The 26,201-nt window shown below is 59.4% G+C and overlaps 1 protein-coding gene across 1 annotated transcript in view; it reads right to left on the bottom strand.

Moving 5' to 3' along the window:
• Positions 1 to 25,397, bottom strand: part of LOC112968921 (opioid-binding protein/cell adhesion molecule homolog) — a 60,855-nt gene extending 35,458 nt beyond the window's left edge. The window contains exons 1-3 of the mRNA XM_026071703.1: positions 25,331 to 25,397; positions 22,022 to 22,151; positions 5,713 to 5,945 (exon numbers count right to left, since the gene is read on the bottom strand). Coding sequence (XP_025927488.1) covers positions 5,713 to 5,945; positions 22,022 to 22,151; positions 25,331 to 25,397 — 430 coding nt within the window. The remainder of the gene's footprint in view (positions 1 to 5,712; positions 5,946 to 22,021; positions 22,152 to 25,330) is intronic.
• Between the last annotated feature and the right edge of the window lie 804 nt (positions 25,398 to 26,201).

The raw sequence follows: 26,201 nt of genomic DNA, 5'->3' as shown, positions 1-26,201 counted from the left end.
ACTCGGCAACGTCCCCGGGCGCTTCGTTACGCGCGTTAGGCGGGGACCTAGGACGAACGACCGCGACTTCGCCGTCGCTAACGAAGGCCTCGCTCTTTAAAACCCCTGCCGGCCCACCGGGAGGGGCAAGCGGCAAAAGCCGAGACAGGAAAACGGATAGCGCCGACCAGAAACTAGCAGTAACGATGCAGACAACTGATAGAGGTATTAATGAAAAATCCATGGCGAGCAGGATTAAGGGCAGTACCGAGGAGGGCTCTCTACATAAATCAGAAACAGAGGCGTCTGAGGAATGGCACAGGCCGTTCTTCGGTACGGAGGGACAATACTGACATCAGCCCCTTAGACCTCCGCGAGACGCGGTGCCTCGCGGCGCTCGCGTCCTAAAGCTACGCCGCACGACGTGCGATCGATTCATGCTTTCAGTGGATTGCGGACCAGCTAACTCGTACGTTATAAGAAGTGCTTCTAAATGGAGACTTAACCCCAGTAGCCGAGATCTGCCAGCTCCCGACAGCGTCTCTTCTCGCCCCCCAATGCCGCTCCCTATTTGGGCAGACTCCACACAAAACCACGGAAGAAATGCCCACGGGATGCACGTTCCTTCGGCGGCGCGATCTAACGACGCCTCTCTTTCGACGCCACGCCTTAATGCGCGCCGAAAAGGCTCGGTCTCAGCCCGGCGCTCCCGTTTCCTCTTTGGCTCCTCCCGTCTCTTCCGCTCCTGCTTCGCGCCCTCTCCTCCCGGCAGGCCGCCCCACCCCAGCTCACTTACTGCTGCTCCCCGATTTCAAGGCGTCTTCGCCTCCCTCCTCTGTGCTGCCTSTGCTACAAGAAGCAAGGGCTGGTTTTTGCAGTACATTAAGAGCAACCTCCACACTCTCGGCCAAAAAAAATGACTCCGAGCTCCATGTTCACGGCAGAAATACACTGCAGCTCCTGAAAGAGCCCGGGTGGAGGAGGCTGCGGGGGTGCCCTGCTGCCTGCAAAGGGCTACGGTCTACCACGCTCTTGCTTCCGAATGATTTCGCCCCGCAGATTACTGCGCTCTGGGGAAAGGGACACCCTCGGCAAACTCACGCAGCCAAGTATATGGAGAGGGGGGCTTGGCACGGCGCCTGTCTGGGGGCAGGAGGGCTTCCCCGAGGTCCCGAGCGTCCGTGCCTTCGGCCCGGAGCACCCTCGCCTTCCCGCCTCGCTCCGGAGAGCTGCGCTTCCTGCCTGCACTCATCACGAGCTCTTTGCACGCAAAAGGCTTTGCTTTCGACCAATTGCTCCGAAAGAGACGTTATAGCTCATTCGGCGTCGTTAGTCCCAGGAAAGTCGCTCTGCCGCTTGGACCCCCTTGCCGTTCACCTCTGCTGGCCTTCGGAGCTCTGCCCTGGCTTTATCGCTTCAGGGAGGGAGGGAGGCACAGAGAAGTCCTGCGCCCGACAGCATTCGCCTTAAAGGCTGTTTATGATAAGAGGAGGATGAGGCCGCTCATATTCGACGCGCATTAAACTACATCCCAGGTGCGCCCGCGTTTACGGCTCTTTTGGCAACACACCGACGCGCCGAAACGCACGCGCCCGCCAGCATCCGTCCTATTGTGACGACGGAGCCGTCGCCGCACGAAAAAAGGAAGACAAAAAGGTCCGCTGGCTTCCTGCCATCTACGCTCTTACAAGCCGTTGTTAACTGTTGTAATGAACCAATCCAAGAGACATATTAATAACGACACAAAGAGACACATTTACTGTTGATTGTGAGTCACGGGCAGATTTATCGCAGGGTTGCTAGGAGGGAAGGTCTGGCCCTGCAGTAGCGCAATTAAAACCAAATTGAATACAGGGATGAAGAATCAATAATCTACCCGGGCAACTTTTAGTTTTGCAAAATACAGATATAAAGTAATTGACCTGAACACAGGTGCTAACCGGTCATTAAGGCCTGCTCAACGGCCAACCGGCACGCGGCGACGGCCCGCCGTCGTCTCGGCGCGCTCCCGCCGGGACGGCCGGCTCCTCGGGGAAGGAGGCTCCCTCGTAGCCCGTATTTCACACCGCCGGAGCTCGGACGCAGGCAGGGGCTGGGTTCCACCCCTGCACATTGCCTGACGGCCGGAGAGCCGTGCCGAACGCTCCGAATGCACGTACGGAGGAGGTGCCGAGCCAGCGCAGGGCCTGCCTGAAACCGCACGCGCTCAGCCTCCCCGATAGCAAAGAGCTACGCGACGGGCAGCACCTTTACGGGCAGCGGAGCTCAGGAAGGACAGCGACAAAAATCAGGCAGCCGCCGCTGAGCCTGCCGGCCCTTGGTTCTGCTTCCCGCATGCCCCGTGTGTGAGCTTTCCCAGCACTACTCTCGGTCACAGAAATAACAGTCCCCCCTTTTAGCAGACAGGGACAAGCAATGGGCTGTGCCCAAAGTCACGCGTCCGGGCGAGCGGCGGAAGCACGGGCCGAAGCCGGGGGCCGGGACGCTCGCTCCTTTGCCGCGGCCGCCGGGGAACGCTGCTCCCCTCCGGCACCGCGGCACACGGGAGGTCACCGTCACACGGACCTAACGCCGACCCGTCCCTAACGCTACACTCGGCAAGAGAAAAAGCCCGTGGCTGGGACTTTTCTGTCCATTTCTTCCAGACGAGCACGGATCGACCGCCTCAGAGTCCAAAGCCCTCAACCTACCCACCAAACAGGGAGAAGAGCGGCTGCAGAGGGCWCACGCCCCCCGCGCTAACGCTGCAAGCTTTACCCGGACCGGAATGCAGCCGCAGGAGAGGGGAGCGCGGTCCCGCAGCCCTTTTGGAGCCCTCCGGGCCCGTGACCTCCCCGCTAGGAAGGCCACTTAGCACCAAWGGTGGCGGGTTCCTTGCAATACTGCTCCTTCCGAGCCAGCCTAAAGCACGTGGCAGCCTTCGAGCAAACGCGCTGCAGCTGGGGCACGAACCGAGCGGGGACGGTCTCGCGTCTCTCGCCACCGCTGTCAGCAGGACAGCAAGRTGGCATCTAGGGGTGGACGTTCTTGGCAGGACAAAGTTAGGCGACTCCTGTTGCTTGGGCTTAGGGCATAAAAAGAAGGGGACGGGGAAACTTCTCGGCCGGGTACGGTTGACCTGCACCCACGTAACTCTGCGTCCCGAATTTCGCTCAAGCTTCCCTTCAGCAAAGGAGATGCAACGCCCCCGAGCAACGCGTCCAGCGCTGCAGGAGATTTCTTCTGCTGACACACCGACCTCTCCCTCTCACCCTGGCCAAGGCTGCTTTAGAAAGGGTTTAAAAGCTGGTACGCAGGACAGCACTGTTTTCAGCACGGCTCGGGGGCGCTCGGTTCGGCCTCGCCCGTGCTAGCAGATCCATCGCGTACGAGGCCTCTCACCGGCGCGCCTAAACCCCGGGAGGTCACGCACCGACGCTGAGGAAGACGGGAAGACCCGGGCACCTGTACGAGGAAGGGTTAATTCACCGCTTACAGGAGCCGGCAGAACGCCCTCACAAGCAATTAAACGCTTCTCGCTCACGCCGGGGGAAAAGTTATCCCGGCACCTATAGGAAAGCGCCGCTACAAGACAATTAATCCGGACGCCGACTGTCCCTCGCCTTCCCCGGTCGGATGCCAGCTCCGGAGGAAACGTCTGCATTGCAGACTGCGTGCCTCCCACCCTCGGCGCGCCTCGCCGCTGCGACACATCCTCGCCCCTGCGCCTGGCACGAGCGTTTTTGTGGAACAGAAAGGATTTTTGGCCTTGCTTTAATGAGATAAGATAATCGCGCTGGGATTTCAGGAGGCAAGATATCGGGTGTTATGTGCAGAAGATTTATTACGAGCTGGCRCACAAAAAGGGGGAAAGAAGAGGAGGAGATGTAATCTCGCTCTCTCGCACGCAAACCCGCTCGCTTCAGGCACGCACGCCCTCGCAGCACACTGAAAAGCCTTCGCTCTCCAGATACAGCCCGCCTTATAATTGCACGCTGCGTCCGCTCTCCCTTCCCGAGCGGCGCTCCCTGGCCGGTCCCGTCGACGCAGAGAGGCTGCGACCGGAGTAACCGAGCCCGCAGTCCCCCAAATCCCTGGGGAACGCGCCGCGGCTCCGTGAGATCGGGAAGGAGGCCCCTCGCGGACCGAAGGTACCTTTGAGGGGTGCCAGGCGCAGCCGGGCACAGAAAGGAAGGACGCAGCGAGCGGATGCGGTTTGCAACGAGGCGCGCGACCGCCCGGCTCCGTCAGAGAGGGGGACGCAGCCTTACGCCGCGACGTCTGCGCGCGAGGAACCTCGCGGGAACGGCAGCGAGGACCTCACACGCTCCCGGCAGGGCTTCGGAGCTCATTTACTCGGCACCGGGCTGAGGCGGTAGGACGTCCCCGGAGGGAGGCATGCCTCCTCGCGTTTCAGGCCGCGACAGGGAAAGCTCCTTTCATAAAGCCATCCTCCCGAGAACGTCCAGCCGCGATTCCGCACGCCCTCGAGTCCCTGCACGCAGCCTACCTCGTCTCCCTTCACACGCAGGGCTGCGCCCAGCATCTCGGCCTCGACCCAAGCCGTCTCCGCAGCCGGGGCTCGCCGCCCCTGGCCGCGGCGCAGCGGCGAGCTTCTGCGGCTTGGGCCTCGGCGGAGACGGCAGAGGGGAGGAGACGGCAGAGYGGGCGCTCGGCCGCTGCGGCGGGTTCGTATACCAGGCGGGATGAACCGATCGCGCATCGCAGACACGCAGCTCCTCCGCAAACCAAAAAGCGGGCCCGCGAGGCCCCGCGAAGGCAGACGGAGGGGATGCCCCGACGGCCCTGTACGTCCGCCTGTCCTGGCCCAGCGCCGCCCCCTCCGCCGCAGCATCTCARGGGCCTCGGACCGGCTCGGCAGCGGCCTCCGACCGTAACCGCCGGCAGGGATTCGGCGGGAGGATCCGCACAAAGCCGTCGGGCCGTGCGCTGCGGGAACCCGCTCCGTCTCCCAAATCTCTACGCGATTCACGGGAGAGGTGACGGATGGGGGAAGCTCTTCCCTTCCTTGATTGGTGGCCATAATCAAGCCCTGCCATTTCTAAAGGCGAAGGATAAGTAAATATATACATATCTGTGTTGGGTTTTTTTCCCGAGACACATTGAGGCCTAGAAATTTTTCAGATTTGCTCATTGCAAAATCAATACCCATCAGCTGTTTGAAATTAAAGGAAAGATTAGGTCCTGGTTTTATACACGCTTTATTGTATTCCGAGAGCTTTCTACTCGGCCAGATAAATCTTCTTTAAGAGGATTAGGAAACTTTCATTATCTTTATCTAACCTGAACTAACACTAACTCTGAAAAATTAATCTATAGACTGCACAAAAGCTGATAGCTGTTGCAAAGGAGCAGGGATCCGGAGGCATTTCCGACCGGAGGCGGCTGCGCCCATGCTCGACTCCACAAAACCAGGCGCTGCTGGGGGCAGAGCCCGGGGCCCCCCGCAGCCCAGCTCCGCGGGGAGAGGTCCTCGCGCGGGAGCAGGCAAGGCGAAAGGAGGAGGACGCCGGGCCTCATTGCAGCTCCCAGGCCTCCTTTTCCCCACGGGTACGGCAYGGCACGGCAAACCGGGAGACGGCGCAAGCCCGAACCCTCCCCCCGCCGTTCGCCGCGCAAAGCAACGGATCCGATCCCTACGCCGGCGTCGCTCCGAGGACCGCTCCAGCCCTGGAGGGCCTGGGCGCCCTTCAGCCGCAAACCGCTCGGCCGCCAGCGCGCGCTGAGGCTCACCTTGCACGATGAGATGGACGCGCGATGTCTTGGGGTGATTGTCTGTCTGCACGGAGCAGGTGTAGGGGCCTTCGTCGTACACGTCCACGTTATGGATCTTGATGCTGTACTGGGTTTTGGTGTTGGAGAGGATGACCACGCGGTTGTCTATAGACCACTTGTCATTGCCAGCATAGAGGATGGTGCTGCGGTTCAACCACGCGACCCGCGTGACTCTGTCGTCCACGGTACACCTGCAAAGCAAGGCAGAGAGCGGTCACAAAGGCGGCGGAGCGAGAGGCCCGGCCCGCGGCAGAGCGGCCTCCCGAGCGGCAACCCTCATGTCCCGGCGCTCGCGGCCGGGCGCCGCAGCCGGCACCGCAGGCTGCCCGCAGCGCTCGCGCGCCGCCGGCCAGGAGCCCGCGCACCCGACGCGCACCCGGTCGGCTACTCCTTCCTCCCCGCGGCCACTGTCACCCGCTTCCCCTCCAGCACGCGCGTTTTCAGCGCAATGACGGGTCCCCCAAAAAAGACACTGCCTATTTTTTTTAATTTTTTTTTTTCGGAGCTGCCGGGGAGAGACGGGGACAAAGGAAAACCACATCAAGTCTGACCTCGGGAAGCCGGGGCGGCTCACCGTATCGCCACGCTCGCCCACCTCCGCCCCCCTGCCCTTGCTGCACGCAGAGAGCTTCCGATGAAGCTGTAAAATTCGCTGACGGTTCGGCTTGCCAGCCCGGCCCTCGAGCCGTGCCGGCATGATATATACCCCCACCGCCGGGGGAGAACGGCCTCGGCACAAACACAGGAAGCACGGGGGAGAGAGGAGGAAGAGCGCGAGCGAGCGAGCGCAAAGGAAGAGAAGGGAACATTTGGATAAGCAGCTGTAAATCCTACAAGTGCCTTGAAAACACAACACAGTCATTTCCATTATTTATTTCCTGCCTGGCTCCCGCCCTCCCCGCTCCCGCCACGAGACGCTGCGAGGCTCGAGAGCTCCCATTCGGAGCGCTGGCTTACACTTGGCAAAGAACGGGGGGGAAGACATGCAAATGTTCCCAGAAAACAGTTTTCTCATTCCTTTTGATAGATTTTCTGGATCTATTTACTTCTGGGCTTCTCCGGCTCGGCAGCACCCCCAGCACAAGCATGACGCGTTGGGCTAAATTAAGAGCCGAAGGCTTCTCGGGAGCTTTGCCTTTCCCCCCGMGGGCTGGCGGGGGGCCCGGCAAGGAGAGCTCCATCTTGGGGTRAGAGCAAACCGCAAAAAAGCCCCGGGCATAAGCAGGTTTGGGCAACGCCTCGTCCTTCTGCAGCTTCGGGCAGCCGAGAGCTGCAGGAAAGACCCCTTATGGGGACCAACGGCCTCTTGCCGGGCCCCCTGCATGGCAGCTCAGGGCTCGCCCCGTTTGGCCGAGAGGGAAACTGAGTCACGGAAAGGAGGAGGCAAGGCTGCCTGTTGGCCAGGGGCCCTGGCAGCCGACCCCCTCCGCTCCCTGCCGCGCGGCCAGGGCCGTGCCGTGACTCCTGCGCGGAGGCTTCGGCGGTGTTATATGCCTCCCCGGCCACGCGCGCTGAGTGTCAGCTCGATCGAGATTATTAATCGGGCGGGCAGGACGGGCAATATTAGGCGCGTTTCAGAGTCCCCCCCGGGCGCTCGGTTCACAGGAACGAGCAATATATTCTCCCGCAAACAAGTAATTTTCCCCGTGCTGAAGCCGTACATCTCCGCAAGYCACAGCGCGTGCAGACTCCGGCAAAGACAGATGGTCCTCCGGGCCGGCCCCGGTCTTGCCGGCACGCCGGGAAGCTGCCTGGATTTTGAGCAAGCTGCGCTTCCTGCAGCAACGCGAGCTCTGCTGCTGCGGAGCCCGGCGGCACCGCTGCAGGAGGGGGCACGGCCACGGCTGCAGACCCGGGAGCCATCGCGCCCCGACGGGGCTCTTCCACCCCAGCGCCTGCGCCCCCGCCGCGGCCCCGCTCCCGCCCGCACCCAGGACCAGCCGGCTCCCGCCGCGGCCCGTGCACGCCGACCCCGTGGGGGCAGGATGGAGCCCTGCGGTCAAGCAAGGACAGCGGGAGCGCGGCACGCTCTCCGCTGCACCGGGCGCCGTGCCGGATTCGCCCCAAACCGCCACCGAGACCTCCGTCGCGCCACCCCCGTGGAAGAAACGCGCCTTCCAGGGGAAGCCGCTCCGCGGCGCGCCGCACCGCCTCTCGYGTCAGCGAAGCAAGCCCTCCCTTTATTCAAATTAACTGGGGGAGAACTAAGCGCAGCCTAGTTAAGTTCGGCCCTGGGGGATTCCAGTCTAGTGGACTATTACTGCTGTCTCACTTCATTATAATGAATAATAAAGAGATACTTACACACGTTTTCCGTAAATTATTCATTGCGTGCACTGGAAAATCAGGGCAGTAATATGTAAAACAGACAACTTGCGTGTCGGCGCTCATATAAATATCCAGACAAAAGCCCTTCGAGATACTAACCGGTCCCCTCATTAGGGTGAAGTACAAGGCCCAGGGCTTGAAGTGACAGCCGAGACTCGCTCGCGCTCTCTTCGGGCACGTTCAAACGCCGCCGCCCAACTGCGGCTCTCGCTTACTGGGGACGGTGGTGTTTCAATCTGCCCAAAGAGAGCGCGAGCGAGTCTCCGCTGTCAGAGTTGCACGGGCAAGCCTGGCACCGGCACACGACCCTCGCGAGCATTTACTGCCTACTGGCTTCGGGCTCAGAGCCCAGCCGCAGCAGCGCGAGTCCAGAGCAACGCCGCTAACGCGAGCGGACTCGCTCCTCCGAGAAGGGGCCACGCCGGCATCAAACTCCCTTAACCTCGCCACGCTGCCCGATGGACGGTAGCGCCCTCAAAAACCCAGAGCCCGCGAGAAACTGCTGCGCTTCAGCAGAGGCAGAGCGCTGCCCGTGTCGATTCGCTGCGTATCGGAGGACRCCGAGGGGCGTCTGGAGTCTGCAGCGCAACCGGGGCAGGCGCCCCGGAGGGGACACGCGGGGAGCATTTCCACAGACCGGCTCTAGCTTCCGGGGAGGCTCCCGGGAAGTCTCTCCAAGCAGAGAGTGAGCAACCACTCAAGGAAAGCAAGCAGGATCGCATCCCACAGCACGGACGCACCCAGCTCTACAAGGTCTCGAGTGCAAGAGCACTCAACGGATACGGTGGCCCGTACAAAGGAAACACGAGAGAAAGCGCACGCTTTGCCTTTTGTTTGCCTGCCGCAGAAGGCTCCTCTGAAAGATCGCTGCCGTGGATGCACAATAAGGCATCGGGCTTGGAAACTCCTTGCTCTAATAAACTCCTGCTGAGAGCAAAAAGACAAAGGCTCCCTCTCCCCATCGCTAGCGCTTCGCTAGYGTTCAACACCTGCTTGAGCAGCCAGTCCCTTCTGCTCTGCTTGCTGAGCACCACTTAGGGCAGCTGGGGCCCGGCTCTCTGCTCCCTCTCACCCGGAGCTCGGGGTGGCCTTCGCAGCCGTAAAACGCGAGTCTCCACGGAGGCCGAGAGAGACCTAATACGAACGGCCGACGCTTGGGCTCATCTTACGCTGGCGCGCCTGCCTCCGGGCAGAGCGGCCGAGGAGCCGCTGCCCTGGCTCCGAGGGCGGCCGACTCGCCCCTCGAGACGAGCGACTCGAGAAAGGATCCACGGAGACCGGCCCCAGGCTGGGCCGCGGGCGGAATTTGGGAACAAAACCCCACAGCGACCGGCTTGCCAAATACGGACCCGAAGAACCGCCGTTCGCAAGCCCCCCTTCCCCTCCCGGTGACGGCAACGCCTCAGAGCAACCACCAGCAGAAAAGTCGGGGTCTCCCAGCTTCTCTAGAGAGCTCGCTATTTCCGGAGGCATCTTCTTGCAGATCCCCGCCTTCCTATCGCTACTTTTCCCTCGTCCCGGAAATCAGGGTTTCAAAGGCCAACGCCGATAAACACCCCGACGCAACTAGCGCGCCGCCAAGTTCTTTAGCGTGCTCGGAAAGCGGTATCCATTAGCTGCCGAGCCTCCAGCACCGCCTCATCTGCCGAGCGGTCTTTGCTACCTATTTCCAATTGACCGGGATTATGATAATGTCTCCAGTAAGCAAACAGGTAAAGAGACTTCTTCAAAGTGTTTAGATAAAGCAGACAAGCTCTGACAAAGCTGGATAATAAAACGGGCCAGGAGGTTCTCCCTTGAAGGGATCTAATTAAGAACAAAGACAAACCCACATTAACATTCTCCTGAAGGTGCCATATCCATCTCCAAAAGAGCCGCTCGGCTCCAAGTCCGGAAGGGACGGAAGAAAATGAAGAAGTTCCCTCCCAGACGGGAGGGAAATAACCCTTTCCTGCCTTCTCGTTTCACCTGCACAAAACCAAAAAGCGAGGCGAGGAAATCTCTCGGGAGGGAAGCCCAACCTTTGCTCCAAGCCCAGGCTCCCACGCCGGCAGAGGGAGGTTACGCAAAGCGCCAAGGCTCTGCGATTCGCTCCGAAGCTAACGCAGTTCGCCCTAGCCAACAGCCTGCCCGCCACGGCCCCCAAATCTCATCGCTCGACTCCGCTCCAGCCCCACTGCCCGAGGACAGCTCCGCGGAGAACCATCCTCAGGACAAAAGCTGAGCTCGACTCCCATTCACCGTAAACCCTCAAGAAACTAGGGGCGGGGGGGTCGCAAAGCCCCAGCCTAAATTAGAGGGCTTTAAAGCTTACAAATCGAGGATTACATCTTTCTGGATTTCCATTCGCTCAGGCGCCACATTCAGAAGCCCCCACTTCTCTGCATCTGGGAGAAAAAGGGTTGGAGGGGGGCTCCCAACCGGCCAGAAGCAGAGCAGTAAAAAGCCTCCTCTTCCCCAGCCGTACGAACAAAGGCGAGACTAGGAAGGGAGTACAGGCTACGGCAGGGCACAGGACGGCCCGAGCCGGAGAAAACAGGGGCAAAAGCGCAAGAGCTCAGCTCGCACGTGATGAGGGACAACCACGTTCAGCACGTGCGACTTGACCGACCCGGCGGCACTACGGCCCCGGTTCAGAAGAGGGCACTACTCCGAGCTGTGACGCCTGCAAAGAGCTTTCTCCCTGGTCATCACGTCTCACCTTCTCTCGAATCTTTGGCTTGTATCACGGCATTGCCTACAGCAAACGGGCTGGGAGGGACGGGGACGCGCCTCGCCCTTGCTCCGCTACGCAGCCGTTCCTCCGCAAAGCTCAACGCCTCTCCTCTACTGCGCGTCCGCCCCGTTACAGCATCGCTTCCTTCGAGCACAGATGTTCGCCCTGTGCGGCACATACGCTCCTACCAGCACAGCCAGCTGCCTCCGACCTTTCCCATCACAACCGCTCACTGTCAGGACCGCTTCCCCGCGAGCAAAGGTCACCAGGAGAGAACCAGATGCCGCGCTTCGCCCGAGCTCCAGCCCTCGCCGCGCTCACGCTGATAAACGCGGGCTTTCCAAGCCGACATCTCGGGAGACCCATATTTATCCCTTTGCTCTGCGGAGGAACGAGAGCTCCCGTACAGATCACGGCGCTCTGCAGGCGACGAGGGCAACGAACCCGAAAGCAGCAGCGTGAGAAGATGCATGAGGGAGGGACCTGGGGGCAGCGGCGCTCCGCTGCTTCCGCTCTAATTGCGCCCATTCTTCATCCTTAAATGCTAATTTTGAAGTTTTCCAAGGAATTATTTCACTTAGTGTCAACAATACGGATAACTCCACCAAGACGCTCTTCGTGTTCGGGGGGCAGACGGTGACCGTCTCCCTCCTCCCGGGCCTATTAAGAGAGGCCCCCGCGTCGATCCCAGCGGCAGGCTCGTGCCCGGCCTCATTACTGACATGACAAGGCTGTTCCTATGCGCAGGACGTGAAATAATGCCAGCCACCTTCGTTTCCAGTGGTTCCCGCTCCAGATCTCGAAACGGCCCCGCGAGGGCACTGTTTTTTCTCCGCTGCTGAGGCCTGGAGGGACAAGCAACCCATAAAGAGCTGGAGAAATAAAGCGAGTCTTCCAGACCGGTCTCCGTGGGTGCCAATTATCTCAAGGGATGGGACGCTTAGGACCACCACTACGCTGCTGCACGTCCCAAACAGTCCAGGCAATCGGTTCACGCCCGCAGAGCCCGTCAGCAGAGACGGGCCGCGCGGAGAACCGAGGCTACAGGTCGCCGGCCAAGCCGCGAGCTTCTGCGGAGAAGTTCGCTCTCTCTTCCTCTTCAGCTCAACCTGAAACGTTCCCACTTGCTTATGCAAACAAACAGATCTATATTTTTAAATACTTTTACAGCCTTTCAACCCCAAACCATTTTTCACTCCTCGAGGCAAAGTATCTTTTCAAAATGACAAATGGAAATGCCAAAACCGAGCCGCAAACTCCTCAGCTGACCCAGTTTCCAGCGACTAAAATATCTGACCCAGATCGGCAGCGAGGGAGAGCTGCGTTCAGAGCCGAGACGGGCAAGAGGGCCCGGTGGCAGGTCCCGCGACACGGGCCGGGCGGCTCCCTCGGCTTCAGCCGGGGGCTAACGGCGGGTTCGGCTCCCGCTGCCGGTACAAGGGGCCGCCACGCTCCGCTCGGCTCGTGGCGAGACCCCGCGCGCGTGCGCTCGACGGCGACGGCTCGGCGCTTCGGCTGGGGAAATTTCCAGCCGAAAGCACCTGTAAAAGGGGCCAAACAAACACCCGGGCACCAACTTCTTTGAGATGCAAATGTTAATTACATTTTCAGGGGACTCCTAATTGGATTTTTCCTTCTCTTTGCACAGTCACTCCGGCTACACAGTTAACAGGCTCTGAACGCCTTTTATTCCGGGCGGCTGGAGCAAAGGAAGAGGAGATTTATTTGTAATCCTTGGAAATAAACACAGCTCCTCAGAAGTAAACACAAAAGAACAGAACCTGGCTGGGGTCCCACCTCGTTAAAAATGCAAACGAGAAGCAGGCCATCAAAACCCGAGGCTCCTCTAATCCTCTCTCGACAATGTAAACCGTCAAATTAGCCGGCGGTACAATGGCATCTGCRGCATGGCGCGGCGGGGATCGCACAATAGATCCCGGGGGGCAGGACGGTGTCTGCCGGGTTTCCATCATTGTCAGCTGTGATATTTATTCGCGGTGTCGAGGGCAGAAGGCGCTCTGTGTTAATTCCCAGTCCCTGCGCCTGGCACCCTCTCTCCCGTCTCGCCGTGGCGGGGCGCCCAGCCATCCGCCCTTTCCCTGCTCCCGCTCCTCCGATCCTTTCTGTCCRGCAGCTGGAGCCGGGCTGCGTGGTGCCCGGCACGGGCCCACCGCGAGAGGCTCACACCTGCCTCCGAACTCACGAACTACCACGTCCCTGGCACCGCAGGGACCCGGCGCGCCGGGGACGGAGGAGAGGCGCCCCAGCGGCGCTGGGGCTCAACGGCTGGAATAGCAGAGCAAGAGCGTCGGCGCGTGACGGGCAGCCCTGCCCTCGCCGCCGCGCTCCCGCACCGCTCAGCAAGCGCCTTCGCTCCGCGGGGCCTCAGCGTCCCCGTGCTAAAACAAAACACGCAGGAATCGCCCAGAGCGGCGGCGACGGCGGCGTTAGAAGGAAACGTCCCCCTGGGAACCCGGCGTTGCCTGCTCGTAGCACGAGGCTGCGCAGGTCGGCCCTAAGGTCTGCTCTAGTCCAGCAGTCCCGACTTTCCTGCTGGCAATTCCTGCCGAGACGCCCTGCCGCTTTCTCCTATACCAACCTCCTGCTGCAGCGGCAGCACGATTCTGCCTCCTGACGGCATCTTCAGGGCACGGCTCCTTCTTGTACGAGAAGACAGCACTAGTAATTTTAATAGTACACGCCTCCGCAAAGATCCCCCAGCCACGTCCCGACGGCAAGCCTCAATTTCTGCTTGTTCCACTTTTCCTGTAACCTCCTATCCTCCTCCCTTTGCACCGGACATGAGTCAGCCGAACGACTCCCTCAGAGCCATACGCCGCCAGCTCGCAATGCCTGCGACTTTAATTAAGCGCCCGGCCACCGCTACGTTGCCACTTGGATTGCACAAAATCAGTGCCGTGCAGGCGACCTACGGACCACCGTCAGAGCCCATCCCTGCTAACGGAGTCCTCCTCTCCTTCTCTCCTTCCCCCCGCCCCAAAAGCCCGCTGAAGGTTTCGGGACCCTCCGTTCCACGCCAGAGGCACAGACAGCACACCATCAGGGTTATCGGGGGGGGGGGGGGTTCTCTCTGCCGGTTCTCCTCCTGTGGCCTTCTGCCTCCCCGCTACGGAGCGCCAGAATAGAAGCCGCTCCCCGTGAAAAATCAAAGCCCAGATTGATACATTAGAGGCTGCTAAATATAAAATATCCATCTGCCAAGATAATAAGCCTGCGAGGGCAGGGGCTCTCTTGTTAGTTCCATTTCAGATAGTCTAATGGTGTTTTGGTCCATGACTGCAGCTCCCAGACATTCTAATAATAATAAGATGATGAGGAACGCGGGAGCCGTCTTGGCGAAGCAGTCAAAACTGACCTCTAGCTGAGCAGCCCCCGAGGGGCAGAACACCACCAAACAACACAGGCACGTCCAGGCCCGGCGTCCTTAGGATTTCGTGCGGCCTCTGCGACGCAACTGAGACGCCGCGAAGTTTGAGCTCGGYGCCGGACTGTCGCGAGGTCCGAGCTGACGTCAATTTGGGGGGGGGGGGGTGGCACCCACCTCCTTGTTAACCGGCTCAAAGGTCGCTCGGCTCGCTCCGACGGCTGCCTTACGCACAGCTCCGCTCGGAGTCAACCTCCCTGCAAACGTCGCCATGCTCAACCCGTTTCAACAGGACGATTCGAACCGGCGCTTGAAAATACAACGAAATAACGACATTTCGCCGTGGCTGGAGCCAGCTCACATCGCTACTCATATCTGGCCATTTCCAGTCACCTTCCCCCGCCGGGCCCAAAGGGCTGGGAGGAGATTAACTTAARGAACCGGGCACTGCCCCGCTCTTTTGGGCTGGCTGCCGCCATCAGCAGGGATGTCAGACACCGCCGTCACAAACGGCATCTCCCTGCCCTGGGCTTGGGCGCCCGCTGCCTCAAAGGGGCTCGGGACTCGCCTGCACCGCAGGCTGGGCGCCTCCGACCCTGTGCCCTTCTCGGGCTTCCGAAGCCTTCTCCTTCCAGCTTGCGTCCAGGCTAGCGGGGACGTGGCAGTACCGCCCGGACAACATCACCCGAAATGGGAAGGATGCTTTGACAGCATTAGGGAGTCAAGCACGCTTCGCTCGGTTCCAGCTCCCTCCTGACCGCCCCACCGTTTGAAACGTGAGTCCCTAGTTTCTGACGAGACAAACATCCCTGTCCCGATGACGCAGGGTGCACTCAGTAACCCTCCGCCATCGGCGGAAAGATTGCCGCCGACTCCAGGGAGCTCCGGATCAGGGCTCCGACAGTCGCTTTCCTGCAGGAAACCATCGTGGCCCTGTCCTRCACAAAGTCTTCAGCAGACTGGAGGGAGCCGTGCCTCAAAGTAMCGATCCACCAAACCTTCTGCTACGAACGCCGAGAAAATCAGCTTCTCGTACACYGTGAGGCTGTCTCGAGTTCACTCGGGTCCTATCGCTTTGTGCGCGCAGATCTGCGCTTGGCCAGCTTCTTTATTCCTACATTCCCCCCACCTCCAAAAGAAAGACCTTATTGGATGCCAGGACACCTGAGCAAGATTTCTGACGCCAGTGTTCGTTTCTTGAACCTTGGCCTTGACCTATCCACTGAGCTGCTCTACGCCTCGACCGACTTCCTCTTTAAACAGACACGACAATAATATTTATACATTTACAGACAATAAYATCCTCTATTTATTTATGCACAGCCACCTGCTTCTCGCGGTATTTCYCTTGACCTACGTCTATAGGACGTATAATAACTCTGCCTAGCTATACACCACTATGGCAGCGAGAAACCACCCATCGCGGCAGAAGCTGCGCTCCTGCCGCAAGGCGACACAAGCATCGTTAATTAGCAAACATGCCCCCTGATACCTTTCCAGGGCTACGTGAGAATAACGTGCTATCTGCGCATCCAGCGCCTGCAAGGCCCCGCAGCTCTGCACTGCGCGCGGCCGCCTTCCCGTTTGCACGGTCTGCAAGGCAAACTCGCCTTTTGGGGCGAACCAGCCAGAGGGGTGAAGGTCCGTGAGGCACCTAACGCTCGGGGCCCGAGCCTGCGGAAGCCTGGCACCTCACTGCCGTCAAAGCCCTCCCTCCAAGTCGTCTTTCCTGCACCCTCAGCTCGCTGCTTTGGTGCACGAGCCCTTCACGTGTCCCCAGACACCTAGGGCGCCACCGTTTGCCGCCTGTGCCTCTGGCTCCCGTTGGCTCCCTCTGCCCCAGCTCCTCCTCGCTCAGGTCGCGGGCATTACGGTCCGCTCCGAACCACGTCACYGCGCAGAAAGTAACGGCAGGGCTTTCTGCCCCCAGGACCGTACTCTGTGTGCAAGCGGCGCCTTCTCACCAGCCCAGCAACTTTCTGCAGCCAAACCAGCTAATCACGGGTGCAGAAGGGAGCCCCGGCGGCCCCAAGCCTCCCTCCGTCCCCCACCGCCAACTCGGGGCACGCACGCCGTCAAAGCGCTTCCCTTCCCCTCGCGCCGCGGTCCAGCCACGTCCGCGTCCCGGCTCGCTGCCCTTTTGCGGCAGGGCAGCTCAGAAGCCGTCAGCCTAAGCCCCCAAAGGCAGACAGCTGTTATTAGCTTAATAGAAATTTTCATAAGAAAATATGAGGCAGCAGCAAAAGGAATAAAGCAGGAGGCCTTCTGATAGAGCAAATCAATGGGGATGTTTATAGAGCAGATGGCACTTAAATGCGAACATCAGAATAAGTCAATGCTTGCATCCACACCTGATCTCCTGAATGGAAATGGAAATGAAGGCTCCGAGCAGGGGCAGCTATTCCAGGAAAACCGCTTCTGGAGAAATTCCCAGCTGGGCTTGCCTACACGGGAGCTGCTGCCTTTGGAAGAAATCCAGCGAGGCATCTTTTGATGCTCAAAAAGGTAGCTACAGCTTTGCAGCCTCTCCCCAAGGTCACGCGGCGTGTCCCTGACAACGCCGGGAGCTGCGTCCCGACTTGCTCTCGGCCACCAGGCCCTCCTGAGGATGCGCTCTCCAAGGGAGGCCGAAGCAAGCGGGCCGTCTTCACAGCTCCTCTCCAGAGAGACTACCAATATCCGCGGGCACCTAGCCTCACGCCATCGCTAAACGTCCTGGGAAGCAGCAGCTGGAGCTTCCCACCATGGATACTTTGCAAGAGGAAGCGTGCGGGCAGGAGCAGGCGGCTCCCGGSCACCGCGGCCCGCTCCCCGCTTCTGCAGTCCGGCCCCCGAAGAGCTACGAGGCGGCCGGCACGGGAGGCTGCGCACCGCGACCGCAGAGACGTCACCTCGCCACGGGCGCCAAATGCTCCTCCCACCCGCCGCGAGACGGCTGCCACGGCTAGCCCGGGGTGCTGCTCGGCAGCACGGCACGGACAAAACAGACAGCGGCAGAGCGCGCGCGAGAGACCCGCCGACAATATCGACAGATTCAAGGGGGCTGATTAAGGGACATGATCCGGCAAAAGACCCTCCTCGTCGCAGGCCGCCGTTCGCAGAACGGCGCGCTAGCYGAACGCACGCCTCAATCAGCCGCCTGTGTAAGAATTCAATCAGCGCTAATCTAACACARTACAGCACCTGCTCCCTGCCTGATTTCTAGTGTTCTTCAATCAACAGGAGGAGAAGAAAAGCAGAGCTTATTGCTAGCAGTGTTCGCAGACCTGAACATTCAAGAACCTGGGGCCCTCCGTGTGGGTTTTTTTTTTTGGCTTTTGCTACCGTTTCTTCTCCTTTCTATTTTTTCCTTTCACCTTCACAGGCAGAGAGAGACAGAAATAACTGCTTCGCAGTCTCAGTTAGCCACGTAGGTAAGTACCGGTAATTAACATGCGGCAATACCAGGCTCCGACCGCTGCGATTCAGCCGTCCTGATGGGACTGGCGACGGTCTCGCCCTCAACGGGGAAAGCGGGCCGCTTTCAAAGGGGCAAAAAGCAGGCGCAGCGCCGCTGACTTCAGTGGTTTCCTGCAGCGGCAGGAGAAGAAAGGATGTTGGCAAACTGATTAAAACACAGGCCAGGGGATGCCCAGAGCGCACCTGAGATAAAAGGATCGTCTGTACTGTCGGAGCAAAGCGATCTCAAATCTGTCACCGACTCGTAAGGAGGAAAAATTTGACCAGGCGCCTTCCAGCAGCCGCCACCAAAGCGTAGCGCTCCTCTCGACACAGGCGTCGCAGGCGGCCGCGGCCGGCCCCCGCGAAAGGCTCCACGCAAACACCGAGGCAAAGGAAAAGCACATACTTTCGTATTCCCTGGCAACCTGACCTGAAGACACAGTTGTCTTTGGATCATTACGTCCACTCCAGYGAGATGCTGGGCTAGATACCAGCTAAGAGAAATCTGCACAGGAYCACTGAGGTTTGAAGTAGCCCTGGGATCAATAAGCACAGTCAATGGTAACGCAGTAAAATGCTGACCTACCGTATGTAACTGGGTTAAATGATGTGGAAAAAGGAGGGAGAAAGCAATTCTTCGGATAACGCTTAACTTGTAAGGAGGATGGCRCAACACGTGGATTAGCAGGAGCTGACGCACCAGGGCAGCGACGCGAGGCGGCAAGTTTGCAGAGGGGCATACGGGCGATACCTACGAAACGGTGCCCCAAGGGAAGCCAAGGCTCACGGGACGCTTCGGATGGAAACCAGCTCGGGCCTCCTTCGCAGCCTGGGTCCTCACGCTCCCGTGAGCTCTTCTCRGCCGGCTCGGTGTCGAAATGTTGCAAACCGCACCAAAACGTCAGCTCTCAAGAGATTCCTATCATCTGGACTTTGCAGCTCGGTGGTTYCCCTGAGATCTGTGCCGCGCGATGACGTGCGAGCCCCGGTCGGTCGGGCCGGCTCCACCGCCCTCTACAGACGCGAGCCCAGTTCCCCGGGGCACGCGCAGGGGAGGCCGCCAGGCTAAGCTCTTGTTCAGACCCACCCGGCACTACCGCAACACCTGCATTCGTCACGAGACACCCGCTCCTATCTCCGTGACTCTTAAGGGTAACGGAGAGGTTTCAGTCTTTGGAGGATACGTCTCTGGTTCTTGGCTGCTTGCCCRGAAGGATTATTTTACATCAGGTTGAGTTCTGTAGTAATTATCTCCAAAACAGCTGGACTGCTGGATAAACTCGCTGTATCTTGATACACAATACAAGAGCAAACGCGGAGAATTAAACTGCAGTTTCAGCCTGGCCTGACAGATAGGCGGAAAATCACCGGCCAGTGTTTCGGAGGCTGAGGTCCAGGGCTCCTCAAAGGTTAGCTGTGGCGAGGCATTTTTCAGTTGAAATCGATTCAAAACTTCCCAAGAGAGGAAGGAGAGAGAGAAAATAAAAAAAGATGCCAGACCAAGATTTTTCACCCCGAAGTTCTCACTGGGAGAAGCACCGTCTTCCCGACCCTTTCGGCCAAAAAGCGAGGAGCTGTTTGAACCCTGCCCAGCTGATGGGCTCGCCACTTTGCACAGCCTGGAGGTTTCGATAAGAGCCCACGCTTTCCGGACGCTTAACKAAACCCAGCCTGAGCTGCAGCCTTCGGAGCAGCACCTAAAGAGGGTCGGGCCGACAGATTCCCGCTGTTCCCAGCAAGACGCAGATCGTCGATCCCKGCACATCATTGCACCTTGTTCTAGCAGGACAGAGGGACCCACAAACAGACAACCTCTTCCCAACCCACAGGCCCCCCAAAAAGTACCCTGAACCCAATGAATGGACAAAATAAAAAAATAAAAACAAAACAACACCTCGGCTTCCTTTAGGATGGCGCRACGACAAGAATTAGCGTGTGAAATTACTGCAGGCAGACCTAATAACTTATAAAAAGAGGGAAATGCTACCGACGGAGGACGAAACCATATTTCACGGAAAAAGCTAGGAAGCGCTCCTGCCAAACGAGAAGTCTGTAAATTACCTGGGTAAGCAATCAGCCCAAGAATATAATTGCCAATTTGCAAAGATTTCACCAACAATTAAGCAAAATAAAATAACCCACCAGAGGCAATTTTATGCTTGGCATTCCAGCACCTCCTTTGACTTGTCTACTTGCCACCTCCTCTCTCCCTTCTGGTGCTGAAATTCCGGTCAGCTTCTTTACTCAGCAGGCAGTAAGGAACCAGCGGGCGTCTCAGCCCCCTCTCTCTCTTGCTACGTATATACCTAACTGGAAACGTTACTAATGTCTACGCTCTCTGGAACGTGACATTTCTTTTCTCCCAAGTTTGCCAGCCTGCAAGACCGCAGAGGACGATAGATGACACGTACTGAAAATAAATGCACCTAATGAATATGACGCTAACGCGGACAGAGGAYTCAAATGAATAAAACAGCTACGGCACTGAAATGTTCTTCCGTGAAGAGTTCGATATTTCCCCTACGGTCAAAGGAGCAGGCGACAGGCCGAATTAGAGGGCTTTCTCTTTGCGTCTTTTATAACCACGGAGCGCGTGCATCTTTGAGAGACCTCATATAAGCGAGTGTGTTACTAGAGCCTGGGGTGGCCAAGCTGCTCAAAAGGGACCAGACCATGCACAAAAGCCCGGACGCTTCGTCCAAACCCGAGGAAGGGCACGAGGTCCCAAGGAGCCTCGTGCTTCCCACTGCCCCCTAAGACCCGTCCCGCAGAGGAACCTATCGCAATAGCTCCGGCTCGCCGAAACGAGCCCGGCCGCTGGTGCTGCTCCGCTGAGGCCTTTGAGAAGCAGTTTGAGGACCTCTACGTCTGCTCAGGAGACACCAGCGAGTTACCTAGCCTGCTSCGTTCCCCTCGGCCGCTCAGCCCGGCCTCCCCGACCAGAGACCGCTCCATCTCCGGCAGACACCCTGTGTCCGAGTCTTCACGGAGGACGGCTCGCGCGGGTCTGGCTGCGATGAGTCGACTCCGGGTGTCTGATCCCGGCGACCCCGCAGCGCGTCCGCGCAGCCCAACGAGTTCATGCAATTAGGGGGTTTATTTGTTTGAGTTGTACATGAATATACCAAATTCCATTATCAGATCACAGTCCTGCTTCTGATTTATTCCTTCTTTGTTCTTCAAGTCTTCGTACATCTAAGCAATTAACCTCTCAAAGAGCTGGAGAACACATAATTATCCTCATTTGTCTAAACGTCACCAAGATGGCTGCCTTTCAATTAACCTTCTGGGAATGGAGGAAAGTTGGAGTGATACAGTGATCATTTCCAACTTCAGTGTAGGCTTTTTTTTTTTAAAGTAATTTAATTGAAATATTCAGATGATAAAATATAGTCAGATAACTGTTACTGCAGGTACCGGGATCAAGAGGGGGCTTGCAATAGAAAAAGAAGTCAAATGAGGTACAGTAATATTATATCAATACGCGCCACTTCCATCTAGCGCTATCAAAGCACTTTATGCTTATTAACGAATGGAGCCTTTGGCACTCCCCTGCCACGGCGTACGTAAAGAACTACATCACTGTTACAGCGGGGAAACTGAGGCAGGCGACCGCTTTAAGGGCCATCCTGCTCCAACAGGGAGCCTGTGCGACAGAAACGCGGGGTCGTGCGACTCGTTACGATTTCCGAGTCCTGACACCTTCCGGGTCCCAACTTCGTGCCCGTCCCAAAGCGCAAAGGTTCGCAGCAGCAGCGGCGAGCTTCCCCGGGAGCCGCTCTGCCCCCACTACCCAAAACGATTGCTCTGCAGGCAGAACTCCCGCTGACTTCCGAGGGCATCCCAGCAGGGATCTAACACCCGCAGGCTGCAGCCTTCCAAACCTGGCCCCCTACGTACAGCCACAGAGTCRGACTTCCGCCGGGCTGCCGCGGCTGGCAAGAGGCGCCGCGAGCGTCTTTCACGGCCACCGCCGGCAGGGACCCAGGCATGCTGCCAGCGAGGAAGGTCGCTCCCTAACCAAGTTACCCTCCGAGACGCTGTCACGGCAAAGCTGCTTTTGCCGCTGTTTATTTTAATAATCGCAGCGTTTTGCTGAGATAGCGTCTGACACGCTGAGCGAGGTATTAATTCCCACCCATTGCCTTCCTAATAAATATGCATCGCTTCCACCAGAAAGTGCCAGGTCAAACTTCGCACCCGCATGCAAAGAGACGCCAATGTTGTCTGTCGCATGTGAATAATATTTATACACACACACGCACACAAACACACACACACACGCAAGGAAAATAAACAGCCCAGCTCTGAAGTTCACCGCATCTCCCCGCTGACAAGCGTGCCTTTTCAATTCGTCGCCGTGCCATGGCTCCCTCACAGCGTGAAATCCAGCCCACCAAAAAGCAATCTCAGCTCCGGCGCCTCGCAGGGCCCGCGGCTCGCCTTGGCTTGGGGCCTCCTCCCCGGGCTCCTGCGGGGCGGATGCGGCCGTGCCTGTGCTGACGGTCAGCGGACCGGTGACATATACTTATACCGCGCAGCCTGCAAGCACCRCAGAGGCGGGACGCCCCATCAGTCCAATGTTTGCACAGCAGCACGGAGTCCTCGCCAGGACCGGTGYGCTCAGCCGCCGATGCCAGAACAGGAGGAAAAGGGGAATCGAGTCCCTTTCCGCTCCGGAGATGCACAGGAGAGGAGCGAAACGAGGAGCCCGCGTGGGAGCATCAGTCCAGCTCTCCGAGTGCACGCTGTCTAGATAAACTCCGCTTGAAATCTCCCTCGGAGGTGCTGCAGCGTTCGCTCGGGCGCGCAGAGCATTTATCAAGCGCTCCGAGACCTTTCAGGACAGCAGCCGCTGCGCAGAAATACAGGAAACTGCTGTCAGGAGCCGGCTGGCGTTTCCGCCACCRCTTGCGCGCGCTGGACCTCGGAGGCGTTTGCCGGATTAGCGAGGAGCAATGAGGAAGCACCGTGCCCTGCTACCGTGGAAAACGCCGCCGACCCGCCCCGGGCTCCTGCGGCCGGCAGGGAGGTTTCCCCGCGGCGTGCACACCCCACGGCAGCGGCCGCGAGCCGCGGCTCTGCAACACTCCGGAGCGATGCCCAGCAGCGCTACCGCACGCAGCGGTGACCGCAGTGACGCTGTCCCCGCACCGGGATCACCGTGTCCCGCTCTCGGCGTGACCGCGGGACAGGGGTCCCGGGGGCTGGCATGTGGCAAAGCGCCGGCAACGCCGCCTCGAGCAGCCCTGCTGCGCGGGGAGGAGGAACTCCATAACCGCCTCCGATGCCTCTAGGCATTTCCAGGAAGCAGTTACGGGCTCCCTCGCAGACACACAAGAGAAATGGTTTCCTGTAAACATAAGCTGAAACGTTTTACGAGCGTATTATGAAATGGTGCCGTGGTCTATTACAGGAGACCCCTGTGGTGTTTAATTATAGGAATTCCCTTCCTGAGCTACCCCCGCTCGCCGTAACGGAAGATATGGAAAACTCTCCAGTGGTCTCGCCGGCACGCAGCCGAAGGCGCGGTTCGTTGCCAAGCCCAGATTTCCAATCTACTCCGGATGCTGCAAGACCCGGGAGTCCCGTTCCCGTGCTCAATAACACGACTGCAATTACAGGCAGGACAAACACCCCCCGGGCCGAGCCAGCGCTCGCTGCTGCCGGCGGCGAGACAGCCCACCGCCGTCGGCGAGCTTGGGCGAGGGAGCCCACGGCTCCCTGCCCCCCGGAGGTGCCAGGCACTCCTCATSCCGCGCAAAGGGGAACTAAGGCCCGGAGAGACTGGGCGGCTCATGCAGAGTCAGCAGGAGAGACGGGCGCAGAGCTCTCGCTCCCCCCTCGGCAACGGCCCGGCATCCTTCCCTCGCCCCCTCATTTGGGGATTAGCACCGGCGTTTCGGCCGGCGGCTCCTAGGGCGGCCAGCCCGCCGATCCGTACAGACGAGTGGGCAGGCAACGACACAGGAAAGCGAACGGGTCCGGGCAAGGGACTCCATAAAACCGCGGCTCTCCTTATGCATTTATCCGGAGAGATGGAGCGAGGATAATACAATAGCCACCGAGTTGATTCTCGGCACAGGCTGACGGCGACATAATTAAAATGCAAGCTGGAGTCAAGGTACCTATCGATAAATCTTTGCTTTTGGCTCTTAGGCTTGACAGGAAGCCTATACCTGGCGAGGGGAGTTCAGACGGAGGGGGAGGCAGGAATAAAGGCGCGGGTTTATGGACGGCCATTTTAATGTTTCGTTTGAGTAATGGGCCTTGCAAATTAGCACCCCGGCGGCCTGAAATACATATTTTTCCAAGGACATGCAGGCTCTCGATCCGACAGGTGATGTGGGCAAACAGTCCCCGAGGGGAGCTGCGATTTCAGCGCTTCTCGGTTGCAGTCATATTTTATTCCAGCCAGGACGACGACAAAGATAGCAGAGAGCTCGGGGGGGGATCCAAAGGCTGGGGGAGGAAATGGAGCAGAAAACGACCCCGCGTGAGACCAGAGAGAAGCTGATGAACGAAGGTGGCCGAGTAACGGAGCAGCCAGGCAGCCTCCAGAGGGAGGAGARCGCACGAAGCCACCGACGCTGCAAAAAGGCCTCCGCGGCACCAGCTCGGGCTGTGCTCAGCTCGGAGCCGGGCGCAAGGGAAGGAAAAGCCACTCCTGGCTGCAGTGCACAGCCTGCCCCAATCTCACGCCTGAGGGGTCGGCTGCGCGCTCGCAACCTCCTCCCTCGAGGCAGCCTGGATGCCGTCCGAGCAGCGACGGGCAGATCCGCCCGGGCGCTGCTGCGGCACGCGCCTTCCCTCGCAGGGCCAAAACTCGGCATTTGTGGCTCTCCCTGCAGCTGGCTTGGGCATTCGGWTCTGGACTGAGACTTCCAAATGCCTCGAGGCATCTCTGACGCTGCAATGTCCAGCTGGCAAAATCGGGGGGTGCTTAATCTAGGGGTCCCCGAGCGGCAACCGAGAAACGCAAGCCATGCACGAGGTGCGGCTGCTCCAGCGCAAACGTTGTAGGCGTCGAGGCAGCAAAGGTTGCAGATCGCTGCATTAACTCAGCGAGGACCTTCAGGAGCGCGCGGGAGAAATACCTGCTGCTGAACACGAGRGGGAGCTCGGGCCAGAGAATCCAGGGGCGCGGGGACCAGAAAGTGGAGGCTGCCCGCCCGTCCCCTCTCCCCGTCCCTCCCTCCATCTGTCTCTCTCCTCTCCTTCCTTCCCTCCAGCTCACGCAGCACCTTGCCATCGCCTCCCCCCCGCCTCTTCCCGCACTGCCACAGCCTCCGCTGCATCTTCATAAAACGGAAGGGGGAAAAGCGGCTCGAGCACCGGGAGGACGCGCTGGCGCTGCCCCCAGACACACATAACTCTGYGCGCGGCCTCAGCCCCTGCCCACCCTCCCCGCGCCGGCTGCTCTCCCCGACGCCTCTGCGCAGCGCCGGGCACGTCGCGGGGGGGGTATTCATCACAGCGCTGAACGTGTGCCTGCAAATGGCTTCGAACCTCCAATTACGAGCGGGACCCCTATAATTCTTCTCCTCGTTGCGCCAGCAGCATCCTGTACGAGGCAGGGTGCAACGGCTCGCCAGCACATGTTCCTCCTCTCCGCCCCTCCTCGCGAGGACAGTAATTAAGACGCGGAGACAAGCAGGGTGCTTTGCCTCCGCGCGGCCGGCTCTCAGCCCGCCGGGAGCTCCGACCCAAAGCGGCCAAACGGCGCTTGGGAGGCGCCGGGCTGGGGCTGCCGCTCAGCCCCGCCACCGCCATGCCGCGCAGGTGCCAACTGCCCTGGCTCCGCGCCACGCCACGGTGCCGGTACCCTCATCCCACCCCTAGCATCCCGGGGCTGCGCTCCTCTCCTCYGGCACACACGTGCCCCACAACCAGCAGATACCGCACCTGGTCAGCACCGACGGGGGCTGCGGGAGTGCCGGGTGCCTTGAGGGGACGGTCACCATCTCCCTCACCATCTCCTGTGACCAGTCCCTGGAGGGATGCTGCCTCATCTTCTCTTTCTCCGCGCGCACGGAGGAAATGCCAAGCTGCGCGCAGAGGCCAACTACTGCTCTTAACTGGACGTGAACGCGAATCATGAAACCCCCGTGCCTGCAGCACAACCCGCTAATTCTCCCGGGTGACTTTATCGCAGCGACGGTGCGCTTCGGGAGCAGACAGATCCACGTGTTACTCCCACTCGCACTGCCGAGTTTCAGGTGCCCAGGACGCGATGCAGAGAGACGGCTACGGACTCGCCGTGAACGGCAGCCGTTTTGCCGCAATATATAGCAGCTCACGGCACGCTTCTGAGGCGTGGCGGAAAGGCGGCTTGCCATCCGTCAGCACGCGCCGTCCGACCCGGCGAGACGCCTAGGGCCGGAGGGGAAGGGCCGCCCTTTCAGAGGCACTGCTCGCGCACCTCCTTCCACACCGCGGAGCTGCTATTTCATCCACAGGCATCTCCCTCCGACCGCCTCAGGCTCGATGCCCAGCACGCCGAGGCCAACGGAGCGACTTCTACCTTTTCCTCTAGGCTCTGGACTAAGCTCTTCGCAGTCTCAGCCATTCAGAGGC

The sequence above is a fragment of the Apteryx rowi genome, unplaced genomic scaffold (genome assembly GCF_003343035.1).
Source record: "Apteryx rowi isolate R43461 unplaced genomic scaffold, aptRow1 scaffold_33, whole genome shotgun sequence".
NCBI lineage: Eukaryota > Metazoa > Chordata > Aves > Apterygiformes > Apterygidae > Apteryx > Apteryx rowi.
Note: the sequence above shows the minus strand (reverse complement) of the source record. Positions and strands in the feature narration are given on the sequence as shown.